The 24,209-nt window shown below is 52.6% G+C and overlaps 1 protein-coding gene across 2 annotated transcripts in view; it reads right to left on the bottom strand.

Annotated features, from left to right (window-relative positions):
• UNC5B (unc-5 netrin receptor B) overlaps positions 1-3,880 on the bottom strand; it is a 56,716-nt gene extending 52,836 nt beyond the window's left edge. For both annotated transcript variants that reach the window (XM_040607330.1, XM_040607331.1), the window contains exon 1: positions 3,757-3,880. In XM_040607330.1, coding sequence (XP_040463264.1) covers positions 3,757-3,838 — 82 coding nt within the window. In that variant the 5' untranslated portion in view covers positions 3,839-3,880. The remainder of the gene's footprint in view (positions 1-3,756) is intronic.
• Between the last annotated feature and the right edge of the window lie 20,329 nt (positions 3,881-24,209).

Here is a 24,209-nt window from a genome sequence, read left to right as displayed (position 1 = left end):
GGGAAAAGCATCTCGCACAGCATTTCCTGCAGGTCTTGAGCTCTGGCAGAGCCAGGGAAGGGTCACCCCAGCTCCCTTCACCCCAGTGTGAACAGCAGGAGGAATGAGTCTTCATGCCACCAGAGAGAGACACCCCCCAACCCAGCATCCAAAGGGCCAGGGCTGTGTCAGCTCACTGCCACCGCGCTCTGACTCACAAGCAGGGGTGGCTTGCACAATACAACTGATTACAACAAATTACAGCTTTGCATATTAAGGAAAACCAAAGTCAGAGGCAGTGGGCCTCAAAATGCCACAGTGGGGCTGATGGCAGCCAGCGAGCGGCTCAGGCATCCCTTGCACCCGTATTAAGCTCCGATTCCCAAGGCAAGACCCACGGGTGGAATGGCAGGAGGGGACAGAGGGAATGGGCTGGTGATTTATGCCTCCCCCGCTTTGCTCCTGCAAATGTTTTCACTCGCATTAGCATCGCTAAAGCCGGGAGGATATAAGTGAATAGGAAACAGCAGGAACCTGTGGCTTTACGGCACCAACATCTGCTGTAATGAACTCCTCGCAGACTCCATACAGCCCCTTCCATCCTCACCTCGCAGCCCGGCACTTCCTGCCGCCTCCCCGGCACCAGCTTGCAAGCCTGGCTTTGGCCAAGGAAGCCTGGCTCACCGACTCTTCTGGTAACTAACGGGGCTGGCAGGCTGATCCCACCGAACCCAGACATGCTGGGAGGGAGAAAGCCACAGGCTGAGCACTTGAAAGTGCTGCTGCTGCTGGAAGTGGAAGCAAAACCAAGCTCCTTGCATCATCTTGGCTCACTTAAGTGACCTAAAATACAGATTATTTTTTTTTTAATTATTCCTGTTGAGCTAGAACAGGGACAGAAAGGGAGCCAGCATACATAGCACCAAAAGGACCCATGGGACCTTACAAAGAAGAGGAGATAAAGGACGCAGCTGGACTCTCCAAGCTGCTTACTGGGTCAGCAGTAGTGCACTTTTGATTTCTAAGCAGAAAAAATGCAATCTGGATTTCTCCTTGCTCCCCAGCTATCACCTCCAAGAAATTCTGCCTTCTCCAAAATAGTACTTTTCCATTTATCTCCTTTTTTCATTGTTTCACTACTTCATTCTGCCACTATCATGCACAGACATCACCTACTTCTAAAAGAGAAAGGGCTCCATAACCAAGAAGCTAAAGGAGAAGGGGACAAAAAGCCAGAGCAGATCCTTCCACATACCGCTGTCCTCAAGAGAGCAAGCCTCCACCTCCTGCAAGGGCAGGCTTTGCTGATGAGCAACAGGTCTTGGAGCATCTCTCCCCCGCCACCTGCACGCAATGACAGTGGCAGGCAGGCAGTCTGCTACCGGCGTGCATGAGCCCGTGACCCACGCCAGTGGGGAACAGCAGCGTCGATATCCCCCCTCTCTCCCTCCCCAGGTGTTTTCCTGTGGTACAGCAGAGGGATGGAAGGACAGCCCTTCACCACGATGGCAGTGTCACACTGCCTGCAAACACCCTTGTCACCTAAGCCCCCCCTTCAACATCATCACCCTCTGGGTTTCAACAGCCTTTCTGCAACCTCTGTGCAGCCAGCATCGTGGGGAAAGGCCCTCAAGCAAGCTCAAAATCCTCACACCAAGTTGTTTTCCTATTGAGCGTAGCACACACAAGCAGAACGAGGCATGGTGAGCAGCCCAGCAGGCAAAGCCCCAGGAGCGGGAGAGGGGGATGTGGGTGGGAGCTGGGGTTCCCCCAGCAGCAGAGGAGAGCACAGCAGCCGTCCTGGGGATGAGTGGGCTGTCTGCTCCTGGGTTTCAAACCCCAATACAAAAACAACACTTCTCCCCCCCCTCCCCACTATTGCAAAACCCAACATAAACAATAAGTACATTCTCTGTTACTAAAAGAGAATTTTTTTTCCCCGGGTGATGCCTTTCCCTCCCTCCTTAAAACCAGTGAAGGGCAGAGCAGGGAACAGATTATCACCGGAGCCAAGCACCATCTCAGCTCTCTCCTCTGCACCACCTCATGCAATTTCTACACAACACTCCTGGAGAAACACCAATTATAGCTCTACCGCTAAAAACTTTATATACATTTACATATGCCAGATTAACAGCGTGCCTTTAGAAAGCTCCCCAGACTCAAACTGATCCAGCTTAGTCAGGTTTGACTTGTTTTTTCTTCTTCATCCCCTCCCTCCTGCCCAGTTTTATTTCAACCCCTGCATGAACTTGGTGCATGCAAAAAAGCACCACATGGGACAGGCATGGGGGTCCAGCACCACCAACCCAGGTAACATCCCCACCCCACCCCAGCATCCCCAGGCCACCTGGCCACAGCAAAAGCCAGACCCATAGCAGCCTGGCTAATCCAACCTGCCGAAGCCCCTGCCATCCACTGCACCCCACGCTGTGTCGACCCCCCAGACCCCTCACTGCCCACCTCTACAGCATAGCACTGCTCCCGGCCAAGCGGGACACCAGCTGCCAGCTCTCAAATCTCTCCCCTTCCAGCAAGGGAGAGTTTCTTCTGGCTGAAGGATGCTGCTGCAGCAACATCCAGGCCACTGAATAAGTCAATAGTGCCATTTCTGTTTTCCATTTGCCGAAACACACTAGATCTTTGTGTGGCAGAGGCAGAAAAAATATTAATCTAATTAAACTCCCTCCCAAAAATTCCTCGTCACCTTAATTACGCTTCAGAAAAGAAGGCTTGGTTCATTTTCCTAGAAAATCAGCTCGTCAGGAGACGCTTTTAACTACTAACAAGACCGATCTGTGCTGCACGCAGCTTTGCGACGCGTCCTCAAACCCTTGCCAGAAGCTGCGGGAAGCAAGCGACGGGCTCTCCTTCCGAGTTCCCACGGGGATGACGACCTTGCCCATCACCGGAGCCCAGACAGTTACGGTTATGGTCTCTTCCAGCCTCTAAAAGCCATCAAACTTTATAGGGCTCCACTTCTGAGCTCTACACTTGAGGACATCTTTTTATAACTAGAGGATAAACGCCAGCACCTTTGCTTTGCCACTACCGAAGGATGATAAAGGGCAAAGTCCTGAGATGCAGAGGATGTTCACGAGTACCGGGGTGGGGGGGGACGACGGGACGGGACACAAAAATATCGTGGAAAGGGCTGAATTTGATCACAGGAGTCCCAACGAGAGAGGGCAGCAGGAGAGACGTGCCTCTGTTTATTGTCTGTGGCTGGGATTACCAACGGAAGGGCTGGATTTAAGTGCATCTCTATCACAAGATTGGGTTGCGCACAGGAAACTTTGAAGAGCCATAGGAAAAGCCCACTTAACTGCCCGGCCATCAATAGCTAGGGTTATAAAAAGGCAGAAAAAAAAATTATCTAGGCTGAATAATTACTTATTTGACCCGCTGGGGAATCGCAGCCGGCGACACTACAAACAGGGCTCGGTTTGTTTTCCTTTTCCCAATCATATATATTAAAAATATATGTATAAGAAAGCAGCGGGGCGGGCAGGGAGCGCCGTTGCCAGCCCGCACCCCCGGAGCATCCCCCGGAGCGCAGGGCGGCCCGGCTCCCCCCGCCCAGACCGCGCTCCCCTGCGCACCCCTCAACCTTTGCATTAAAGAAAAAAAGGAAATAAATGCCCTAAGGTTGGATCCCCCCCCCCTCGCCCAGCTGCCCCTAAAAGGGGTAAACCGCAGCGAACTTTTTCTTGGAGGGGGAGGCAGCCCACCCACCCCCCGCCCCGAAAACTTCTGCCCGCTCCCCGGCCCCCCTACCTGCGGCGGCCAGCGCCCGGCGGAGCAGCAGCAGCAGCAGCAGGAGGATGGCGGCGGGGCGGCGGGGGCCGGGCGGCGGCATGGCGGCGGGGCCGGGAGCGGAGCGGCGCGGCGCTGCCTGCCCGCCCGCCTCGCCACACTGCCGGGCTGCCCGGCGCCGAGCGGGGCGGAGCGGGGCGCGGCCCGGCGGGGCGGAGCGGGGGCGGCACCGCCCCGCGCCTGCCGGGGGCTGCGGCCGGCCTCAGCCCCCCCCCCTCCATCATCATCATCATCACCTACCCCGTCCCGTGCGGCCGGGGAGGGGAGCGCACAGCCGAGCCAGGAGAGGGGCTGCCAGGCGGGGATGGAAAAGCCACGTTCAGCATCCGCCGCCGAGCCTGCCCTGCAGTGGGGACCTGCGGGCACCAGGGGGAGCCCCGCAACGCGCCCGGCGCCGGGTCCCCCCCGGGAGCCGCCGTGCCCGTCCTGCCGGGCCCCCTATGCCCGCCGTGCCCGCCCTGTGCCCGCCGCGGGGAGCGGCACGCCGGCAAAAACACCCGAACGCGTGAAGCGACGTGTCCTTTTGCCCCGAACGCTTTGAGTGCCGCAGGGTCACGTCCTGGACTGTCACAGCCCCCACCCACCCACCCGAGAACCGGCACAGGGACCCAGGCTGCAGAACGTGCCCGCAGGAGCGTGAAGAACCCAGACACGCACACACACAAATATAATTAAAAAACCCCAAGCCCAATATTCGCACACCGGGGGAGGTGTCCTGCAGCTGCTCCTCAGTATCTGAACATCTCCCTTCTTGCAAAGCATTAAAAATAAACTTACAGGTTTGCAAACTCTGAGCGGCGGGGTTGCGGTTTTCCACAGGGTGTCTCTCCTCTTAAATCCCCCCCGGCTCCCCGGAGGGGGCAGAGGGGCTCAGCCGTGCCCGGGCGAGGGGACAGCCCCGGGTTCAGCAGAGCAGCACCCCTGCTCACGCAGCAACGTCCCCACGAGCAGGGCTGCGAAGCGCTGGGTGGCAGCAAGAACAGCTCCTTCCACCAAGGGAAAAGGGGCTACCATTGCTGCCTACAAATGGTTAAAACAGCATGGGAACTGCTAACAACTTTTAATTGCTGGCAGCTGCTCCGCTCCTCCGGGGTAGGGCAGCGGGGTGAAGGAGCCCTGGCAGGCAGGCGGCAATTACAGCCCGTGCCCCGCCGCCAGCCCGGTGCAACAGGGCTGCGTGTTTGGCGCCGGCTCTCTCCAGGCCCAACGTGCGGCTCCAGCCACGGATTTGCTTTTTGGCCTGCGCTCAGTTGTCACCTCCAGAGGGATAGGGCAAACCCTGATGGGATGGAGAAGCTGGGGGACGGCTGCTGCTGTTGAATTGGGGTGTTGCATGCAGGCCGTGCGTTGTGCTAGGGGACGCAGGAGGGTTTGGATGGCCTGTGCGCTTGGGATGGGCCTTTTGGGCATCACCCAAAAATGAAAATCCACCTTCAGAAACCTTCCAGAGCCAGCATGAGCTGCCCAGTTGCCTTCTCCCACCTTTGCAGAGCATGCTCTCCTTTGGCCAGTCGCGTGGTACCCCAGACAGACCCCAAAACAGGGAGTATTCATGCCACCTGCACATTGACAGCAATACAAGTGCCTTGAGCGCTACCTCGAGCATCCCACACTCGGCTGCACTTCAGCCTGTATTTACAGAGCAGTGGGACGTGCCGGAAAAGGCTTAAGATTGAAAAAAAAATCTCATTTCCAATTGCTGTTGAGGGGGTGAAGCTGTAAGAGAAGGAAGAGCCTGGCTGGGCAGCGGGTAGGAGAAGGGACGCACCTGATACAAATGCAGTGGTGCCAGCATTGGAGAGGGGCTAGGGGTGAGAGATCTGGGAAAATAAACCAGAAACAAAGGCTGTTTTCCAGCCAGATCGGGCCACGTGTTGGGCTCATGTGCAGCTCGTGGCAGTGTGACGCAAGGGTGCATCAGCACTTGTCTCTGGCCCCACGTGCAGTCCCAAAGCCTGGGTGTTTGCACCACAGCTCAGTGACCTTTTGTGCAAGAGGGCTCTGTGCCTTGGCAGGTGTTTATTGCTTCATTAATAACACCGGTAACACTCTGGCCAGTGTATAAAGCACTTTGAGGGGCTCCAAAGAATGGCTTGGTACCGGCAATACCATTGGTATCAGTGAGTGGAGGAGCTGGCGGGCATTCAGAACTCCTGCTTTTGGAATCAGAGTGTGCCTTTTATTATGGAGGGTTTTTTTAGAAATGAGTGAGAATATGTGGGTTAAATTGGGTGGTGTTTAAGTCATTGTCTGGTATTCAAAATATGAATTAAAGCAATACAAATTAATGGTTAGCCTACCACTATTTCACAATTTTAGAAAAATGTGACATGACAAACTATCATTAAGGCAAAGGACTGTTTTTCCTCCCAGGTGTTTACATATTACCCTTCATTTTCCTCTAATGGCCAGGCGTGCATATGTCAATCCAATTCTCCGTGCAGCAGGAACACTTCCAGCAGCTGATCAGGAGGTGCAATGAGTTGCATAGGACTCAGCTGCCCAGCAGCACCAGGACCGGAAAGGCCTGGCCCTTGCCAACCAGCCCTGGAGGGATGGCAGGTGACGGGGCCAGATGAAGCCGAGGGGAAGCAGACAGCACATGGGAAAAGGTCCACACCACCCGGTTTGGGTATGGCTCAGGAGAGGGGCGGCATCGGAGGGAATGCCTGATTTTTGGCATTCTGCAGTGGGCACAGGGAGGGACTGCCCCCGCTCAGGGATGCAGGAGGACCAGCAGTCCACATCCCACCTGTGATAAACACAGCATCTGAGCAGGGACCCTCAGACCTTTGCGGTGCATGTCTCTGGTCGGGCATTCAGGTCTTTAGCATAGCCAGGACAGAGGTTGCATTAAAGCGTTAAAAAAGATTGCAATCAGATGAATAATAAACAGAGGAAACTCCCAAAGCATAATCAGGAGGTGAGACAAAGACTCGCTTATTCAGACTTTGAGGTCACGGCGCCCTTCAGCTGTGATCACGTTGTCACAGGAGAGGTGGGTATCTTTTCCCATCCAAACTTTAGAGGCAGAGTGGACCTTAGGTGGGCTGAAATGTCCTCTGTAAGTGCCTTTTTCTTTCAGATGGTGACCATGCTCTTCACTAAATATCTCAGCTATCTGAGATAAGGCTGGGCTTGGCTGCACTGAGATGTCAAGACATCTTTAAGGTATAAAGAATTTTCTGTTGGAGGGGAAAGGATGATTTTTATTTATTTAAAAAAGAGCATTTTCTTTAAAACCCCCACATGCTATTTGCAGTTGCAGTTGGCTGGATGGTCTGCAGGCAGCTAAGCATGGGGGTAGCTGGAGGTGCTTATCTATTTGGGGGTTCATAGGTCTTCAAGTCAATTTGCATAGCATTATCCATAACTATGCTATCGGGCTAAACAGTCCCACCAACCTAATTAGGCATTAGTAAGAAGAGAGTGTCTGAAGACATGCACACAGGGGAAGAACAGGGGATATGCAGCAAAGCTACAGATAATGTGAGGTCGAGACACTGGAAAGGGCTTCCCCAGCAAGGAAAAGCCGTAGCTGTAAAGAGTTTTGCTTTCCCTGGGATGCTGCAGCCCTAACGCCCTGGCATCAGCTTCCCACTGGCTCTCCACAGCAGCAGGGACCAAATGTGGAAAATTGCATGTGTCTAGCTCAGGGAAAGCAGCCGCCGCTGAAGTCTGTCGGTCCTGCCACCGCAGGAGGCTCAGCCACATCTTCTCTCACTCCAGAAATAGCCACTTCCCTCCTCTGGGAATCCAGCCGGGCTGAAATCTCCCTGCTTTTTTTAAAGAGGGGATTTTTCTGGGGAGCTTGTTGTTACCAAGAGAGCCCTGGCATGAAGTAAACACTGAGTTTAGCAGTGGCTTGGGGTTTTTTTTCCCCTGCTACCGACAATTTCCTCACCTGCATGCTTTGGGTGCACTGAAGGAGGCTGTGGAAACTGCCGCTGATGGACCTGCTGCAAGGATGCTGTTTACCGCTGCGAAGAAGTCCCAGCCGGTGCCTGTGAAGGATGGAGAATTTGCTTCTCTCTGAAATGCAGGAAAGCTAGGGCAGAAAAAGGGCTGGAGGAGGAGAGGGCAGGGTTCCCTGCAAAACAGACTGACCAGTGTGTTTTGCTAGGTAGGTTGTTGCTGGTGGGCACCTGAATGGAGCCAGCCTGTCCTCTAGATCTGACATTGGCCAGCCTCCCTGCTAATTTTGCTCTGTGCACAGCTCCATGGAGATGCTCGGAGGCAGCAATGTACTTGGTGCTTGATGCATCATCAAAACCTGAATGAAGGGCTTTCACAGAAATGTCCAGCTCCATCAGCAACTCTCGTGCTCTCTCAGGGTGAAATACCTGGCACTGGTCCTTCCTTCCCCAGCTCCATGGGCTCCCCAACCCCATACTGGGAAAGGTGTCCTGTAGTCCTTGGGTTACCCCTTACAGCTTGGGCCAGGGAGGTGAAGACAAAGCTGTCCTCCCGCCCATCGCCTCCAAATGGGGTGGCTGTACACTGCACATCCCACGCTCAGGCTGGCAGGGGCTTGTGAAGGAGCTGAGCAAGGTGCAGGAGAATGTTCACAGAAGCTGAGGACAAAGACTCACTGGACTAGTGAGATGCATGCCCAGTGCCTGCTTGGAGGGAGACATCCCTGTCAGGAAGATGACCAGAGAGTGTGGAACATCCCAAGATGACCACCAAGACTGTGAAGCACAATATCTCCCAAAGTCCTTGAGCCCATGAGATACCTGGTGTGATGGCCTTGCACCAGACACAGAGCACATGTGGGATCCCTGAGCCTCTGCCCTGGCTCCCTCCCAAACCGTGTTTGTGGGCGAGAGATGGAGAGAAGTAGAGAGGCAGGATCTCCACAGAGGCGCTGGGGAGGGAGGAGGTGTTTGTGGTTCAGTGGCTCCCAAGTCCTTTCTGCTTTGCAGAGCTTTACGAGTGACACTGGCGTGTGATTCGATTAGGGAAAGCGCTTCACTTTCTACCAGCTCCAGAGTCTCCTTGGCTTCAGCTTGAGCTACAATACAAATCCAGCTCAGCAGGGGTACAGCCTGACACAAACACCCCCCCTCTCCCTGTCCCCTCTTCAGGCCTTTGTGTCACCTCTGTCCTCCACCCTGTGTGATGCTTCACAACACCGCTGTCCCACATGGGGACAGAGGTGGGAGTTGCTCCCCTGGGGCCAGGAAAGCCTGGTTAGGAGATAAGTAATTCCAAAGGTGACCATAACTCACATTATGAACCCTTCCCCTTGCTGAGTGGCTGGGGAAGGGTCTACATGTGCACATGTGGACTTACCAGGCAAGAGTGAGAACCCAAAAACACCAGAAGATGCTTTGGGGATTTTCATCGAGACCATGGTTTGGTCCAGAGGGATCCTCTCAGCATCTGGACCAGAGTCAGCCATACCTCCCCAGCATCACTCCCACACCTATAAAAAATGGAGCTGGAGAGAAGTGGAGAGCAGCACAGCCAGGAAGCAAAGCAGATACCTTTCTGGCTCCATCCTCCATGTGATGCCAGGCTGGGTTGGCAGGGGAGTGGGAAATTGCCAGGAGGTATGAATGAGGGGGAGGTGAAAGAAAAGCTGCAGCAGGCCAGTATAAAAGCACCAGTGCCGTGGAGCAGGTGCAGAGGCAGTGATAATTCCCCATTTCTTCCAACAGAGGAACTAGGAGTGTCCAAATCGAGTTATCGAGCAGCAAATTTAAGGACAAACAAAAGACAGTGCTTTTTCCACGCCACTCATGATTAAATTATGGAACTCATTGCCACAGGGTGCTATGGAGACCTACAGCCTAAATGGGTCCCAGAAAGCATTTAGGCAAACTCAAGGGGCACATGGGTCTGTCGAGGTCTGTTAAGCATGATGGAGCAGCCACCTCAGGGAGTCCCTAAGCTCAGGGCTGCTGGGAGCATGCATCGGACAAGGGGCTTGGCAGACCTGCCATCCCCTGCCAGGGGTGCTAGACCAGCACAGCCTGGGAGAGAAATGGATAGTGTCTCATCGCCTAGATGAACTGTTCCCCAAATCCTCTTGAGGGCAACGGGGAGGTTATTTGGCCTCAGAAGTGCCCAGGATGATGCTACAGGATAGGCAGAGAGGGGCATGGGGGGACACCAGGGTTTATATCCATGTCCCAGTGCCAGGTAGCACTGAGCCCTAGACATTGCAAAGCTGCATTGGGGAGGCACAAGCAGCAAAGACAAGACACAAGAGAGCAAAGCAGCAGAGAAACAAGCCTCGCTCTGTCCCCATCTTGGGACCAACCCACAGCTCTTCTTCATGGCTGAACTAAGCTAGGTTTGGAAAGCATGGGGTGGCACCTCCTGCTGCCTGCCCCTTTTCCAAAGTAGATGCTGGGGGTGATTAATGACCACCTCAGTCAGGTGCCAAATCTCTGTCCCCACCAAGCTGCTGGGCAGGTTGCTCTGGGGAGATAGGCGAGCTGGCTAGCCAGGGCCACAGCAAACTTTGGGACCAGGCTGTGCTCAAGCCGAGCACTGGAGCTAATCACACAGCTCCCTGGGAAGAGTCCTCACCCTTCATGTCAGCAAGATGAGTGCCCGGGCTGATGAAGCATGGCCATGGGCCCCATAAAATCCTTTTTTGCTAAGATATTGGCTGGCTGGTTTCCCACGTCTATGTACACAGCGGAGTTTGAAAGGCACCCTCGCATTTACAGATTTGGTTGGCTTGCATTATTTTCCATCTCCAACACAAATATTATGCAGCTGACTGCATACTAAACAGACAAAGCTGAGTTTCCCCTCTTATGCAGGCAAAAGCAATGTCTGATGCTGTGGAGGGGGAAGAGGCTGCTGTCTGCAGCCAGAGGCCAGCACGCTGCCCTTCTTCCTGCTTTGGGTGAGCTGCTTTATGCCTGGGTTTAAGGAACCCATCTCATTTCCTTTCGCAGACCGGTGTTATCCATTACCAAACCCTAGCAAAAGTGCAAACCTGACAAAAGTGCAAGCAGAAAAACCTCTGGGATTGGGGGGAACCCCCCAACCTCCTCTGGGATCCCTTGCCAGTGATTTTTGCCTGCGGCTGCCCTCACAGTTAACTCCGTGAGTTACGGTGGGCAGAGCCCTGCTGTTTCTGCAGCTTCAGGCAGAGATGCTCTTGCTCAGACAGAAAGGGAGAAAAACATCCCCCACTCCCCACAAAGACACCAGGTGCCAGATCCGCCTGCTGTAAACACAGCACCACTCCTCGGTCTCCATCCAGCATGTCAACTCAATAATTTATCGTCCAGGAGGCACAATAACTATCCATAATTCACAAGCAATAATGTTCTACAAGTTCGAACTGGCAATTTGGCTCCCTGGACTGTGTGCTGTCTTCCCATGCCTGCCTTGCACCATGTCCAAGGTCTCATTTCTTCTTGCCAAAAGGCATGAAGGCAGTAGCCACCTCCAGGTTGATATGGCCATTAGGGGCATCCTAGCAGCGGCAGGCTTTGGAGCTGTGTCCATCTGTTCCTGCTCTTCAGGTTTCCAAGGGCTTCTTCACCCGCTGGTCTCAAAATTATGAAGAACTCTTGGGTTGACTGATAAAACCCACAGGTTGTGGGAATCTGTGTTAGCAGATGGAGGTGCTCGGGAGGAGCAAGGCAAGGTGCATGCCCAATGCAGAGACCTGGCATCCACCAGCAGCTCATTGCAGCAGTGCCTGGTGTTCATTGGTGGCCTTCCCAGCAGTGAAGGGATTCCTGTTAGCACAGGAACCCTGCACCATGGGACCGTGCAGATCCCAGAGATACCACAGAGCAAGATGTACAGTGGTATCTTAACATCCGAGGCTGATAAACGGCTCAAAAACATGAGATCCAAGTGATGATTTGGGGTTGGGAGCAGGTGGGGGGTGGCAGAAAGGGCTGGGGGAGTTTGCAGCAATGTGTTAGCCCCCAGGAGATAACACGGAAGCATCATGATATCAGTCTCCGAGACACAGGGAAGCGAAGCAGCTTCAGGGAGAAGGCTGAAACGTGATCCACCAAGTTCTCAGATTAGAAAAACACCTCTTGTTCTGCAAACTCTGTTAGTCAGACGTAAAACATGGTGAAGCAGAGCATGCTGGAGCTCCTTCGCTCCCGGGGGAGATGTTTATTAACTCGTCAAAATATAACGTCTCTTGTTGCCAGCAAAAAGCTAGAACTGGGGGGGGGGGGGGGGGGGGGGGGGGGGGGGGGGAGGGGGGGGAAGAAGAAGAAGAAAAAAAACCATGGAAAAGGGGGAGAAAAAAATAAAAAACACACATGAAAAACATCATTTGCTTCCCTGTACTTGGCTGAAGATGCTTGGGCTATGGAGCGTGCCTCAGCCTGGACCACAGTAGGAGCTCCTGTAGCATCATCCTGGTGGAGGAGGAGGAGATCCCAGCACCCGGCTCGACTCATGTGCTCTTTGCAGGAGCCGCTCCCCGACCTTCATGTAATTGGGACACTTGGCACACCTGGCCTGACATAAATTAAAGCTTCTAATATAAATAAGGTGATAGCTGGAAATGAGATACCAAATTAATGTTGAAATAGCACAGGGCTGTGCTGCTGCAGTCATTACATCCCGGTGACACTCTGTAACAAGAAACGGGAGAGCAGCCACCCAGCTGCAGCAATTATTTTAATCGTATTTGTTTAAGTGCTACAGATCAGGGACTAACTTTCTTTGCCAGGTATTTACTGTTGCTTTGCCCACGTTGAAATAGAGACTGAGTGCCCAGGGGGTTAACCCGGGGGCTCTTACCAGCAGCCTGGTTTTGGCCAAGTGAATCCCTCTGACACAATGCCTCATCACTCCTGATAACCACGAGCCTCCATAAGTTACACATCACAGGCAGCATCACCAGTTTATTATTATAAGCCCAAGTAGCTTTGGCGGGCTGATGCTGGCCTTGATTCAGTCAAGTGACCAGGGAATTTTTTTTTTTCCAGCTAGTATTTCAGGACCAGGACCTCAGTTGCTAGCTGTCCCTGGGATGGCAGGAGACCGAGGGTAGAAGATGCTTTTCCAGGTGGGAAGGCAAGAAGTGAAGTCCCCGCACAATGAGGATAGCCATTACAGACCGGGGTTGTGGTACTTTCTATGCTCAGTGTAGGGTTCTCCCAGCCATTTCAGCCTTCAGTACTGTCAATATGTACTTTAAGGAACAATTTACACCTAAAAATGACCCCCTCCTGTGAAAGTGCCGCCGTACAAAACAGCAGATGGTGTTTGAACAGTGCAAAACAAAAATGTATCTTTAAAAAAGATATACAAGAGTCTTCTTGGTGCTACACGGATGCCTCAGGGTCTCAACTTGCAGTTTGTTGCGTGGGGGAAAAAAAGATGGCAAGTGCTATGAGATAATATCGGTGGCAGGAGAACACTCTTCCTGATGGGGCCTCAGAAACTGTCGCATGGGCACAACCCAAAGGATTGTGCAGAAGGGGCTCCCTGCCTAGCAGCACTGACAGCCCCAAGGGTCACCACGCGTGCCCAGCTGGGGATGGGACAGGGAGCAGGGCAGGCTTTTTTTCCCCCCACTCATGCTCATCTTACTTCTTCGGATGAGATGTTGGTTATGGAAAGGCAGAGTGAGATCGGAGAAGTGTAAATCATCCATCTCTGCTTCCATTTGGGGCTGCTGGGGAGAAGCCGGTCCTGTTGGGCTGATGACCCTTCCCAGGTAGCAGCCCCAGGCAGGCGCTGCAGAGTTGATGCAGCAGGAGGTCCTGCTCCCGGAAAGGCACACTCGAGTGTTACAATAACACTGGTTTTGTACGTGAAATATCAAAACTGCTCTTAAAAAAAACCCCTCCTGCTTAAAAAATTTTCTTCTCTCTCCCCATCCTGGACCCAAAACTCCGCCAAACCCCATCCTCCAGACCATGTGCCCTCCATGTGAAAAAAAATCCTTTTTCTTAGAGGTTTATTAATAAAAAAGCTTGAACACTGCTAATTTCCAGAATAAACAAGCAAATCTTCAGAGCAGCAAATGCAAAGGGGCCCCGAGGAATCTTCTGAATGTCACTGAAAAGCATTAGTCCTAACGCATGCCCGGCTGTCGCTGCCTCCCTGGCCCCTGCTCTGGGCACAGGGGAGATCGGGAAGTTTGGTTTTGGTGGGAGCAAAGGGAAACCCCAAACTCTGCTCCCCTCGCAGCTGCTTTGAAGCTGACAGGCTCCGCAACAGGAAAAAGAAAAAAACCTCGGGTTCGGCTTCACTCCTAGCAACGACATTTTGACAGCTTCTATTTTGGGGATGGCTTCATTGTTTTCCCTCTGGTCCTCAATTAATGCCTTACCTCAAAATAGCTATGAGCCAGCAGGACTTTTCCACTCACCAGGCTGTGAGCTGCTCTGAGCTTCCCCTCTGTTGTAATTGCTCATGGCTTGTGCTCGCGGTCCCCAGCCGGACCCTGAGCCTCCAGTTACTCTCGCTCTCCCTTGAAAGAGGACAACCTCCCTGCTGAAGCCAGATGCTGGTGCTTAAAAGTCAACCTGGAGGAGAAAGCAGTTTGCAAACTTGTTTTCCATCAGTCTGAGTGTACTGTGCCCGAGCATGTTGAGGCGAGGCCAGAATCAGGTCAAGCTGCTGGGAAGCAGCTATAGCCGGTGGCACAGGAAAGCGCAGGCTGGGGATGCTCTAAGGGCTGTAGGAAGATGGAGCCAGGGCTGACCTTTACGTCCTACGCTTGCTTTTGGAGCTGGGAAAGGTTTGGCACATGTTAGCCTCGAGGATTTTCAGTGCGATGCCAGCTTAGCAGGACAGCCCTGTGCAATGGGACACACTGAGCCTCGCACCAGCGCATCTCCCTTCTCCCTGGGGCAGCACACCCCAAATCCCCTTGGGCTCCCTGCTCCCCTTGCCACAGAATAAACTTATAAACACCCCTCTCAAGGTTATCCAACACTGGTTAAAGATTTAAGAAAAGCACTGTACAATGTATACAGCTCCTCCTGAAATATTCATCCCCTGACATCAACGTTTCATCAATTTTCTATCATATATCACCCCTGACACCAGCTTCAATCATGGTGGTACAGATTGTGAAAAATAGATATGTTTACAGAACCGCCCACCTTCAGTTTCCTCTTTTCCCCACATAATTTAGTGTCAATTAGCCCATGCAGATATCATCTTCCCCGCTGCTCCGGGGTAAGCTGTGTGTGCCCCCACTTCTTCCTGGAGCAGCTGAGCCGGGGGCAGCCAGAGGCCAGTCGTAGGCACTCCGGACGGAACGTGGGAAGCCTCCTCGCAGTGAGGAGCTCGGCACTTAGCCAGAACCACCTCACAGCAGAGGAGCCGTACCCAAGGCTCTGGCTTATAATTTATCTGCGTTGGCCTGCGTGCCCCCGTAGCAGGATGCCAGCTGCCCTTTCCCCCTGCCCCGGCGCTCCCAGGAGCCCCATTTTTATGTGGCAGCCACGCTCCCTGGCACATGCTGGAGACCAGGTCCCACGGCAGAGGGACACCCTGGCCCCAGCTCCCCAGGGGACCCCAGCTCAGGGCAGCAAGGCATGCAGTGGGGTGCGTGGGCTTGCACCCTCCCCGGCTGCAAGAGGAATACTTCACCTCCATTTGGAGCGCTGGGGGGAAAGCCGCCTGCTGCTGCTGCCCATGCCAGTGGCCGAGCAAGCATGCCCATGCACAGCAGCATGCAAGCCCAGAGTCCATTAGCAATTTGTGCTGCTTGCCTAGAAGTCCCAGCCTGGGCCTTTGATCTTCCCAAGAAATGGATTTCAGATATGACCCCATCGCCAGCACAGGCAGAAAGGCCTTCTAGCCTTTTTTTTTTATTATTATTCTCCTTTTTAATTCCCATAAATTGTTTAACCTGTATTAAGTGCCTGCCTGTGCCTCTCCTGGCCCTGCTAACCGACCAACAGGCTCCTTCAATCTGCCCATCAGTCCCCACCTGGTGCCGTGGCAAATGGCAGAGGAAAAGCGCTCTCTTGCCGCAGTCATCTTTTGAACCGCAGCATTTCGGCACGGCTAACAAAGTTAAGCGAGACCTTTCCTCTACCCCCAGCCTGAGCCAGAACATTTTACCCGTTATCTGATTTGATGTGCAAAAAAACAGAAGGAGAGGGGAAAAAAAACCCTACCGCTGGCTCCTTCTCGCCTTTAATTGCGGCGTACAAATGCCAGGCTTGTTTTTGCTCTCTCTAAAATTCCCTCTGTCAGTACAGGGCTCCCTCTGGTTCAGGACAAAAATTGACTTCATGTCATGACTGAAGTAATTATTTCCCTCCACAAATGAATATGGCAATTATTTTCCTTTTTCAAGAAATGGGATGTGTGTGAGTTTTAAGCTGCCAAGCAGAGCTGCGCTCCCTACCTGGAGCAGTGCTGCTCCTGGGCTTTGCTTGCCAGCCAGGCACGCAGACCACCGCATGCAGTGCTGCTGCCCCCTCCTCACCCCACCATGGAGCCACCATCTCTTATCTTTCCCACTGCCGTGTTCAGGCTCAGTCTTGCTGCCCTCCAGCTAAGCCGAGGGTCCCTGCTGGGCACAGGCACTTTGCTGGATCAAAGGAGCTGGAGAGGGCTGCGGTTAGGAGGGCAATTGCTCTCCCTCACAGCTCTGTCCTTAGGCTGAGGCAAGCTGCTTGAGCCCAAAGCAACTTTCCCCCACTGTGCTGTTTCCACCAGCTCAGAAACAAAGGACGTTTTCTAACATGCCCATCCTGTATCCCTTCACTGAGGAAAAGCAGGGATAAAATACTGCCTCAGATATGTGCACGCACAGGGGGAATGTCAGAGACTTACACATCCTGGTTACAGGGGTGACTGGAAAAGCTATGCTTCTGCTTCCCTATTCCCTGCCTGGACCAAGGTCTCCCTTCTCCAAGGAAAGGACTGGGAGTAGGGCCAGGAGACCAGGATTAGCCCATCACAGGCAGATACCACCTGCCATCACCTCTCTGTGGTTCTCTCTGTCACTCTGTCACACATATGCCTTGTGATGTCTTGGCTCTTTTTTTCCCCTGGCCATTTTCTTCGTTCATGCCTATTTCCCAACTCCAGCAACAAAGGATTTACCAACTTGTAAAGCGTTTCTTCACTGGCTCTCAAGCATGTTGCAGCTTCTGCAGGTGTTAAAAGCTGCTGTAAAGAGCTACACAAAGAAAGCTATTTGTGGTGCACGCTGAGATCTCTGAACCCCGCAAAAACACCGAAGCGCTGCAGCAGCATGTACTGAAGAGCAATGAACCAGCACTGTAACTATTAACTATTTCCAGAAACACAAACCTCAGGCAGTCCTGCAAGAACACATTCTTTCCATGGCAGAGCAGATGGGCCATCATGAGGCACTTGTACCAGCACTCAGAAATCTTGTCTTCACACCAAAACCTTCAGGGTAGAGGCTGGAAGGAGGGAGTTCAAGCAGCTTCTCCAGAAAATCACACCCCTACCACCACAGCCAGCCCAACTCTAGCAACACAAGAACAAGAATGATTGTAAGAGGGAGAAAAGTGGTAATAAATATATTTTCTAAATGGTTTTCCTGCACTGTGCTGGGTCAAGAAGTCATAGCAGGCCTCTACTGCAAGCCAACAAGCACTGAAAGCTCCATCCTACCAGTCTGGAGACAGGTCTTTGGTGGCACTTTGTAACTTTGCTAAGGTAGTTCTAAAGCAGAAATCTGGAGAGCTCTGGGCTACAGCATTCCCCCCAGATACTGGATAAAAGAGCAGTGCCTTTGCCCTGTCACCACAAGTAGTCCTCACCATTCCTAGCCAAGGGGCTATCTAACGTGTGTGTGGAACCTCCAAGGACTGCCTCCAAGGTTTTTGGAAAGACTTGCCTGGACCACCAAGGGCAATGTTTCACCTATGGGCAGGCAAAAGTCAGGGTAAATACGTGCCGGTTGTTTACCTGCACATATGCACAGAATTATATATACATTTTATCGCAGGCATTTCATAACCCATCATCACATGCCCCAGGTAAGCCACCACTGAGACCCATCCCCAGCACTCCCAGCAAGACCCTGTCTCCTTGCTCTGCGAATTGAAACCACCGGACGCCAGCATGACTCCCCAAGCAAGCTGGAAAGTCACTTGAAGGTTGTGAGTGACCTTGAAGAGAGCTGGACATGGGCTTGTTGGCTGCAGCGGCAGAAGCGTGAAAATGTATTGCAGCCCTTGGGCAGCCTTCAGTTCTCATTTAAGCTGTTAATCAGAGGGGGAGAGGAAGGAGAGCAGCAGCAGCAGCTTTCCCCCGCGAGCCTGACTAAAAGTGTGAGTGGCACTGGAAGGGCCTTCAGGACACGGGTACGGGCTGGGGTGGGGGTGGGGAGGGCAAGTCAGCTCTGCCTTGCTGTGAGAAGGAAGGGCTGTAGGAGCCAACAGCACACATTTCCCTTATTCTTGTTAGTCCTTCCACAGAGGGAGTTATTCCAGTAACTAGTTAGTCTTCCTGTGGTTTGTTTCACTGCTTAGGTGTGCGCAGCAGCTCTGTGGGTCTCTCCTCCGAGGGTGGCATCGCCCTCATCGTTCTGCTGGGCAGTTCAGGACCACCCTGTAACAAGGACCATTTTTTCCATCCTGCCATCTCTGTGTCATGGTAAGAAGGATGCAGCATCAGGACCTTTCTGCTTTCAGTCTGCATGTCACTGTGCCACTGACAGCATCTGCTGTCCCCAGCATCCTTGAGAAACAGCACAGCTCCTGTGGGGATGTCGGGCCATGAAGCTGTTGGAAAGGGACAGAGAGGGACACAGGCACAGACTCTGCCTCTCAGAGGAATAAGGGTGGTGACCTGCCCTACCAAGGTGACTAAATACAGGTAGGATGCTCTAAGGGAGAGCAAGCAGAGTTTGAGCAGAGCACCAGAGAAGCCACCTCCCCACTCACCTGGGCCGTTTACCCTTCTCCAGCACTGCAAGGGTTAAAATGAGTCTATTACTGTTTGCTTGTCACTTTGTCGCTGATCTAATGACCATCGATAATAGCTGAATAAGAATTGATGGAGAGATGGATTTAATTAACCCTGGTGTCAGCAGCTAGCATTGCTGTCTGTTTGTGTTAATGGAGCAGCTCAGGAGAAAAACTCTTGAGCTTTGGTGGCTCAGCCTGCGGCAAGTAAAACACTCCTATTCATCAGCTGCACCCTCCAGGTATACCAGGGAGTGCCACATGGAAATTGCTTCCTCCTTCCCCCAAAAGAATAAAATAATCACCTACTTGGTTGCACTCTGAATCCCGGGCTTCACCTGCCACCCCATCGCCGCCTCCCCCCCAGCCTGCTGCTGCAGCAGTGTGGGTAAGGTCTCAGCAGGGTGGATCGGAGTCTGGGACTGCCTGGAAAAACTGTGCTGATATCAGGAGGATGGAGATCTTTATTTAACAGGGGAATGGGTGCAAGGGAGCTTGCTAGGGGGGGATCAGCACAAAGGCAAGAACCTCTTGGTGTCATCTGAAGGTGCAGGTGCCGGGTCAGGGATGCAGGCAGAGAGGCTTCCCCAGCAAACCAGCCTGCCCTGCATCCCAATGGACCCTCCTGAAGTCCTGCTCTTTCCAAAATCCAGGTGTTGCACACACTCCAGTGGGATTTATCCTCCTCTTCTGGGTTTCAAGCCAGGCATTTGGGAGCCTGCTTCAGCCTCACGGCATGGCACCCCCTGACCACTCCGTTTGCATTGCAAGATCCTGCATGGTGCAGGTGCACAGCCCACATGAAGGCTGGAAACTCAGCCCAGACTGTCCCAGTTCCAGTCCCAGTCCCACTAATGAGGCCGGTCCTGCCCATTCCTTCATTACTGCTGGTAATTGGGAGGGAGAAAACTGCGTGGGCAGCGGGGTGCATAGGACACGTAGTGTCTGCCAGCTCCTTCCCTCTCTTCAGTCAACCTGCAGGTACAGCAGATGACAGCTCGTGTTGCTCGCCATCCTCCTGCGCCCACCTTATTGGGAGGATCACGGGGGAAATGCCAGCCTGAAGGGACCGTGGGTGGGTGGCCCTTCTCACCTCATGGATGCCCACCCCCATTTACACATTTCTATATGCTTTGTAGCTGTGGTGGCGTGGACAAAGGCCTGGCAGCTCAGGGGACAGTGGCTCAGTGCGATGCCTCACACCGCAGCAGCATCCAGCTTCCCCAGGTCACCAAGCTTTGGCACCAGTTTTCTTGGGCAAAGCAGTAATGCAAGTGTGCGTGCAGGAGCAGCCCCCTCCCCAGGCGTGATCCAACAGGGAGATCTCTCAGGGCAGGCTTGGGGGGGGGGGGTCGTCTGACGCCTGCGAGATTTTCTTCACACTTCCCCTTCCTCTCATTTTCAGCTGCAATTGCTTTTCGTGTTTAAACACAAGCCTGGCCCTGACCTGTGCTGGCGGGCAGGCAGGTCTGGATCCATCCACGATGCTGGGGATGCACGGGATGGTGCGGTGCCGGCGCAGCCCCCAGCCTGCCGGGCTGCTCCTCTGGGTGCTGCAGCCAGAGAGCCTGTCTGCTTGCTCTGTTGGACCAAGGTATTACTGTCTGAAGGAATAAGCTTTCCAGTGCAACGCCTTGCCAAGCTAAAAATATTCCTTCCAGTAAAAACGCTGGCTCCTGCTACCAGTGCTGTCTTGTGGCTGGCATTTCCAGGTAAGATGGGACACAGATCTTTCACCGTATGAGGTCAGTGAAAATAGCAGTTGTTGGCAAACTGAGTTCCTGCTGAGAAACGATGAGGTCAGCTTTTGGCTTTGGCACTGCATTTAGCATTTGCAGGGAACTCCGAGGGAGCAAATGTCTCAGCCAGGATTCCCACGGAAAAGAGGCATAGAAAACATGTGCGTGGACAAGTGAGGCAGAGAATATTGCTGGGGAGGTGAAAGCCAGTGTCAACAGAGATTAGGGTTTTGTTCCTACCCTTGGGCTTCGCTCCTCTGGCTGCAGAATGAAGATAACATCACCTAGTCACAGACAGGTGAGGAGTTTAATCCAGCAGTGGCTAATCGGGAGTTACTAAAGCCTTAACACCGCTCTCCGAGCAGCCCTTGGAGCATTTTGGGTCTGTCTTTGGAGAGCCGGTCTTAGCAATGCAATAGGACATGTGTGCCCCTCTGTCCCTGTCCCAAGATCTTTGTTCTACTAGACCAGCAGAGACCAGTAACCAAAATAGGCAAAGCTGGCAGTGTAATGCAGAATTGAGCCTGGCCTCCTGAACACACTCCCCGAAGCAGAAAAATTCATCCTGCCATGGCAGGAATCAGGGAGCCTGGGAAGGATCCCAAGACTAAGCAACGTCCTAAGTCCATCCTAGCCTGGCAGGGCTCCCAGCTGCCAAGCTGGGGCTGAGCAGAAGCCTTCCCCCTCCCCAAAAAAGAAACCCCAAAGTAACACACATTTTCTTCTTTTAGCCTCGTCTGCCTGGTAGAACATCTAGTGACTGCCCACAGCTCGACTTCACCCCCAGCAAAAGACGTGCAAGGCACAAGCAAGGTCTGTCCTGCTCTGGAATAGTCTGAGCGTTTGGAAAGATGCTGATTTAGAGGGAAGCAGGTTTCCTGTTTTGCTCATCCCCATCCCAGACAGAAAGTGCCTTTGCCAAGTACATCTTCAAATCTCTGCCAGTAACCTGCAGTCATAGAATACATGAGGCTGGGGAAAAAAAACCAACCCACCACCTAAAACCCAACAAAATTTAATTTTGAAGACCCAGCTAGTCTTATAGCTCTTCAACCATGGGAGCAGGTGAGCCAATAATAAAATCAACTGCCCAGAGAGGAAATGAATATTGGGTTTTGTTCCAAATGGATGAGTTCAGCCAGAGTCTGAAAAAGGGAAAATAATAATAATAATAATAAAAAAAAAAGGGTAGGAATTGTTCTGTGACAAACGTATTTTGACAATCTGGCTGAAAGGGCTGACAGAGTTATGGGTGAGGGGGAGGAATTACTGATCACTGAGTGTCATCTCACTTGTTTTTCTTGATTCAGCCTGGCCTTGCTAACAATGTGTGTCACTGCCCAGTGCTGGGAACATCCTTTGCTGAATGACACCTGGTGCTCTCTGAGGCAAAGCCCAGTTTCCTTCTGCAATATACCTGCCAACAGCACCAGCACCAGGGGTGCTGCAGGGGCTATCCGCCAGATGGGCTGGATCCGGGAAGGGCACGGGGTGGAGCAGCTGGGGTCTCTGGCCACACATCCCAGTGCATTTCTATCTGCAATGAGCCTCAAATTGCATCTCCTGGTTTTCCAGCTGGCTGAAGCCATCCAGTGCTTGGGGATGATGCCCTGTAATGGGCCTTTGGTGGCTGTGGAGGTGCTGAGCACTCCCGGTCTCTGCTGCCAGGGAAAAGTAGTGTGGTTTTCCACCACCATGGAGTCTTGCAGCTCAGTCTAGCACCCTTTGTGTTATGTCCCACATGAGCAAGTAAATCACAGTGAAGTCAAGGGAAAAGGCAGTTCCCTGTAAATGTTGTGTTCATTCTTCTCATCCTTACATGCTGAAGTGGGGCTCAAAGGTACCATGCTGGGTAAAGGGGGGAAGCGTAGGAGGATGGTGACTGGCTTGAGTTTGGCTCATCAAATGAAAACTAGAGCTGCTCAGGAGGAGAGGTGGCTGGCACAAAGCCTCCTGCTGTCTTTGCCAAGAAGGTGGGTGAAAATCTACCAAGCAGCAAAGGAGACCGTCATGCTACCTGGCAAACACCAAAGCCGTTGACCAGACCTGTGGCTTCCCGATAGTGTGGAGGTGCCCACTGCCTGCACCTGTGGGCACATCCACTATGTCGACTGTTGCCAACACAGATCTTTTAGGCGAGTCACTAAAGATGGTGCTGTGCATTGATGGTTAATGTAGAAAACTCCCTCCCCACCGCAAAACCAGGGCGGTGTGTATTCACCAGGAATGGATTTAAGGGACTGGAGCCTTTCCTGCTGATGCTAAATGAACACTGTACTTACATTGACCTAAGTCCAAGGTCCCAAAGTACAAGGCTTTGGAGGCTGCCAGAGCCTGACGTCTGTTTCTGTGAGTAACAGGGCTGGAGGTGCCTGGTTTTGAATGGAGTCTGTGTTTCTGTAGTGGATATGGATGGGTGAGGTGTCTCTAATGTCTGCTACGGGCTGTGCTCCCTAGCTAAAAGTTATGTCTGGATTGGGGACCTTGGGGATTTTAAATGTCCCTTCTCAGTCTGAGCCGTGCAGCTCAGGGAGCAGCTCATGCAGTGACCAGTCCTCCCATGGCATCTATTACCTGGGAAAACCTGGATGGAGCCAAGATGTAAGAGCCCATTAATTTTAATTACCAGAAAAGCACCTCCCTTTGGAGCAGGACTCAGTGCCGATGTGGGCAAACCTGATGGCATTCCATGGCATTCAGAGAGGTTCCCTCTGGTTAAAGGATACCTGTCAAAGGCTGCATGAAGCCAAGCTGTGACCACACTTGGGGAGAAGGATGCTCCCCGTGACTTGTTGTGAGTCACTTTGAATCACCTGCCTCCACTTGCTGCTGCTGATTTACTACCCAGAGAGAATTCGGGATTATCAGCTGCTCATTCAAATTTTTCCCCTCTTAGAAGCCAGTATGAAAAATATCCAGACTAGAGGGTCCTATGGCAGAAGTGGGTCCTACAGCATCTGTCTCTCTGGCTCTTCACTCTTTGCTAGGACTATTATCAATGCTGGTGAGTTGAGAACTTGAGATCTTCCTCCACCTTCCTGGTGTTTGTTTCCCCAGTTTGATTCTGCAGCTTTTCAGACAAATGCATTTATGCCTTGCTTCCCCACCGAGTGACATCTTTCAGGATATGTTTTCTGAGGGTCGGAGCAGGGCAACCTCCGAGAGAAAAGCATGATGCTTCTGAGATAAATAAAGCGCTCAGAGCAAAACCTCCTGGGGGGAGACAAGGGCGACATGAATTTCTCTCAAGGCTTGGGGGATGGTTTAGTGTTTCTAGGAACAACTGGCTTGTGTTTGCACTGACAATCATTAAATCGTGGGATGAAGTTCAACAAATTGAAGGTCAGGTTGTCTGGGATGGGAAGAGCTCCAGAAATTTCCAGTGATATATTTATATTTTTAAGCATTTGCCCATGACCGTCTCATGCAGGTCTTCCCCACTCAGCTTAATGTCTGTGCCCAACCCGGCCTTGGGAGAAAGAAATCCATCCATTCAGGTCGTTTTGGATAATTAGGGAGAGCAAAATAAACAAGCCCAGACACTTTTAGCTGTCCTGGTTGCTCCATTGCTCACTACAAGAAAACCACTGAAGTGCTGGAACGTGTCCAGGGAAGGGCAGCGAGGCTGGTCAAGGGTCTGGGGCACAAGTCTGATGAGGAGTAGCTGAGGGAACTGGGGCTGTTTAGCCTGGAGAGGAGAAGGGTCAAGGAAGACCTTATCACTCTCTACACCTACCTGAAAGGAGGTTGTAGGCAGGTGGGGGTCGGTCTCTTCTCCCAAGTACCAAGCAATAGGACAAGAGGAAATGGC

The sequence above is a fragment of the Falco naumanni genome, chromosome 9 (assembly GCF_017639655.2).
Source record: "Falco naumanni isolate bFalNau1 chromosome 9, bFalNau1.pat, whole genome shotgun sequence".
Taxonomy (NCBI): Eukaryota; Metazoa; Chordata; class Aves; order Falconiformes; family Falconidae; genus Falco; species Falco naumanni.
This window is presented reverse-complemented; position numbering and strand designations above follow the sequence as displayed.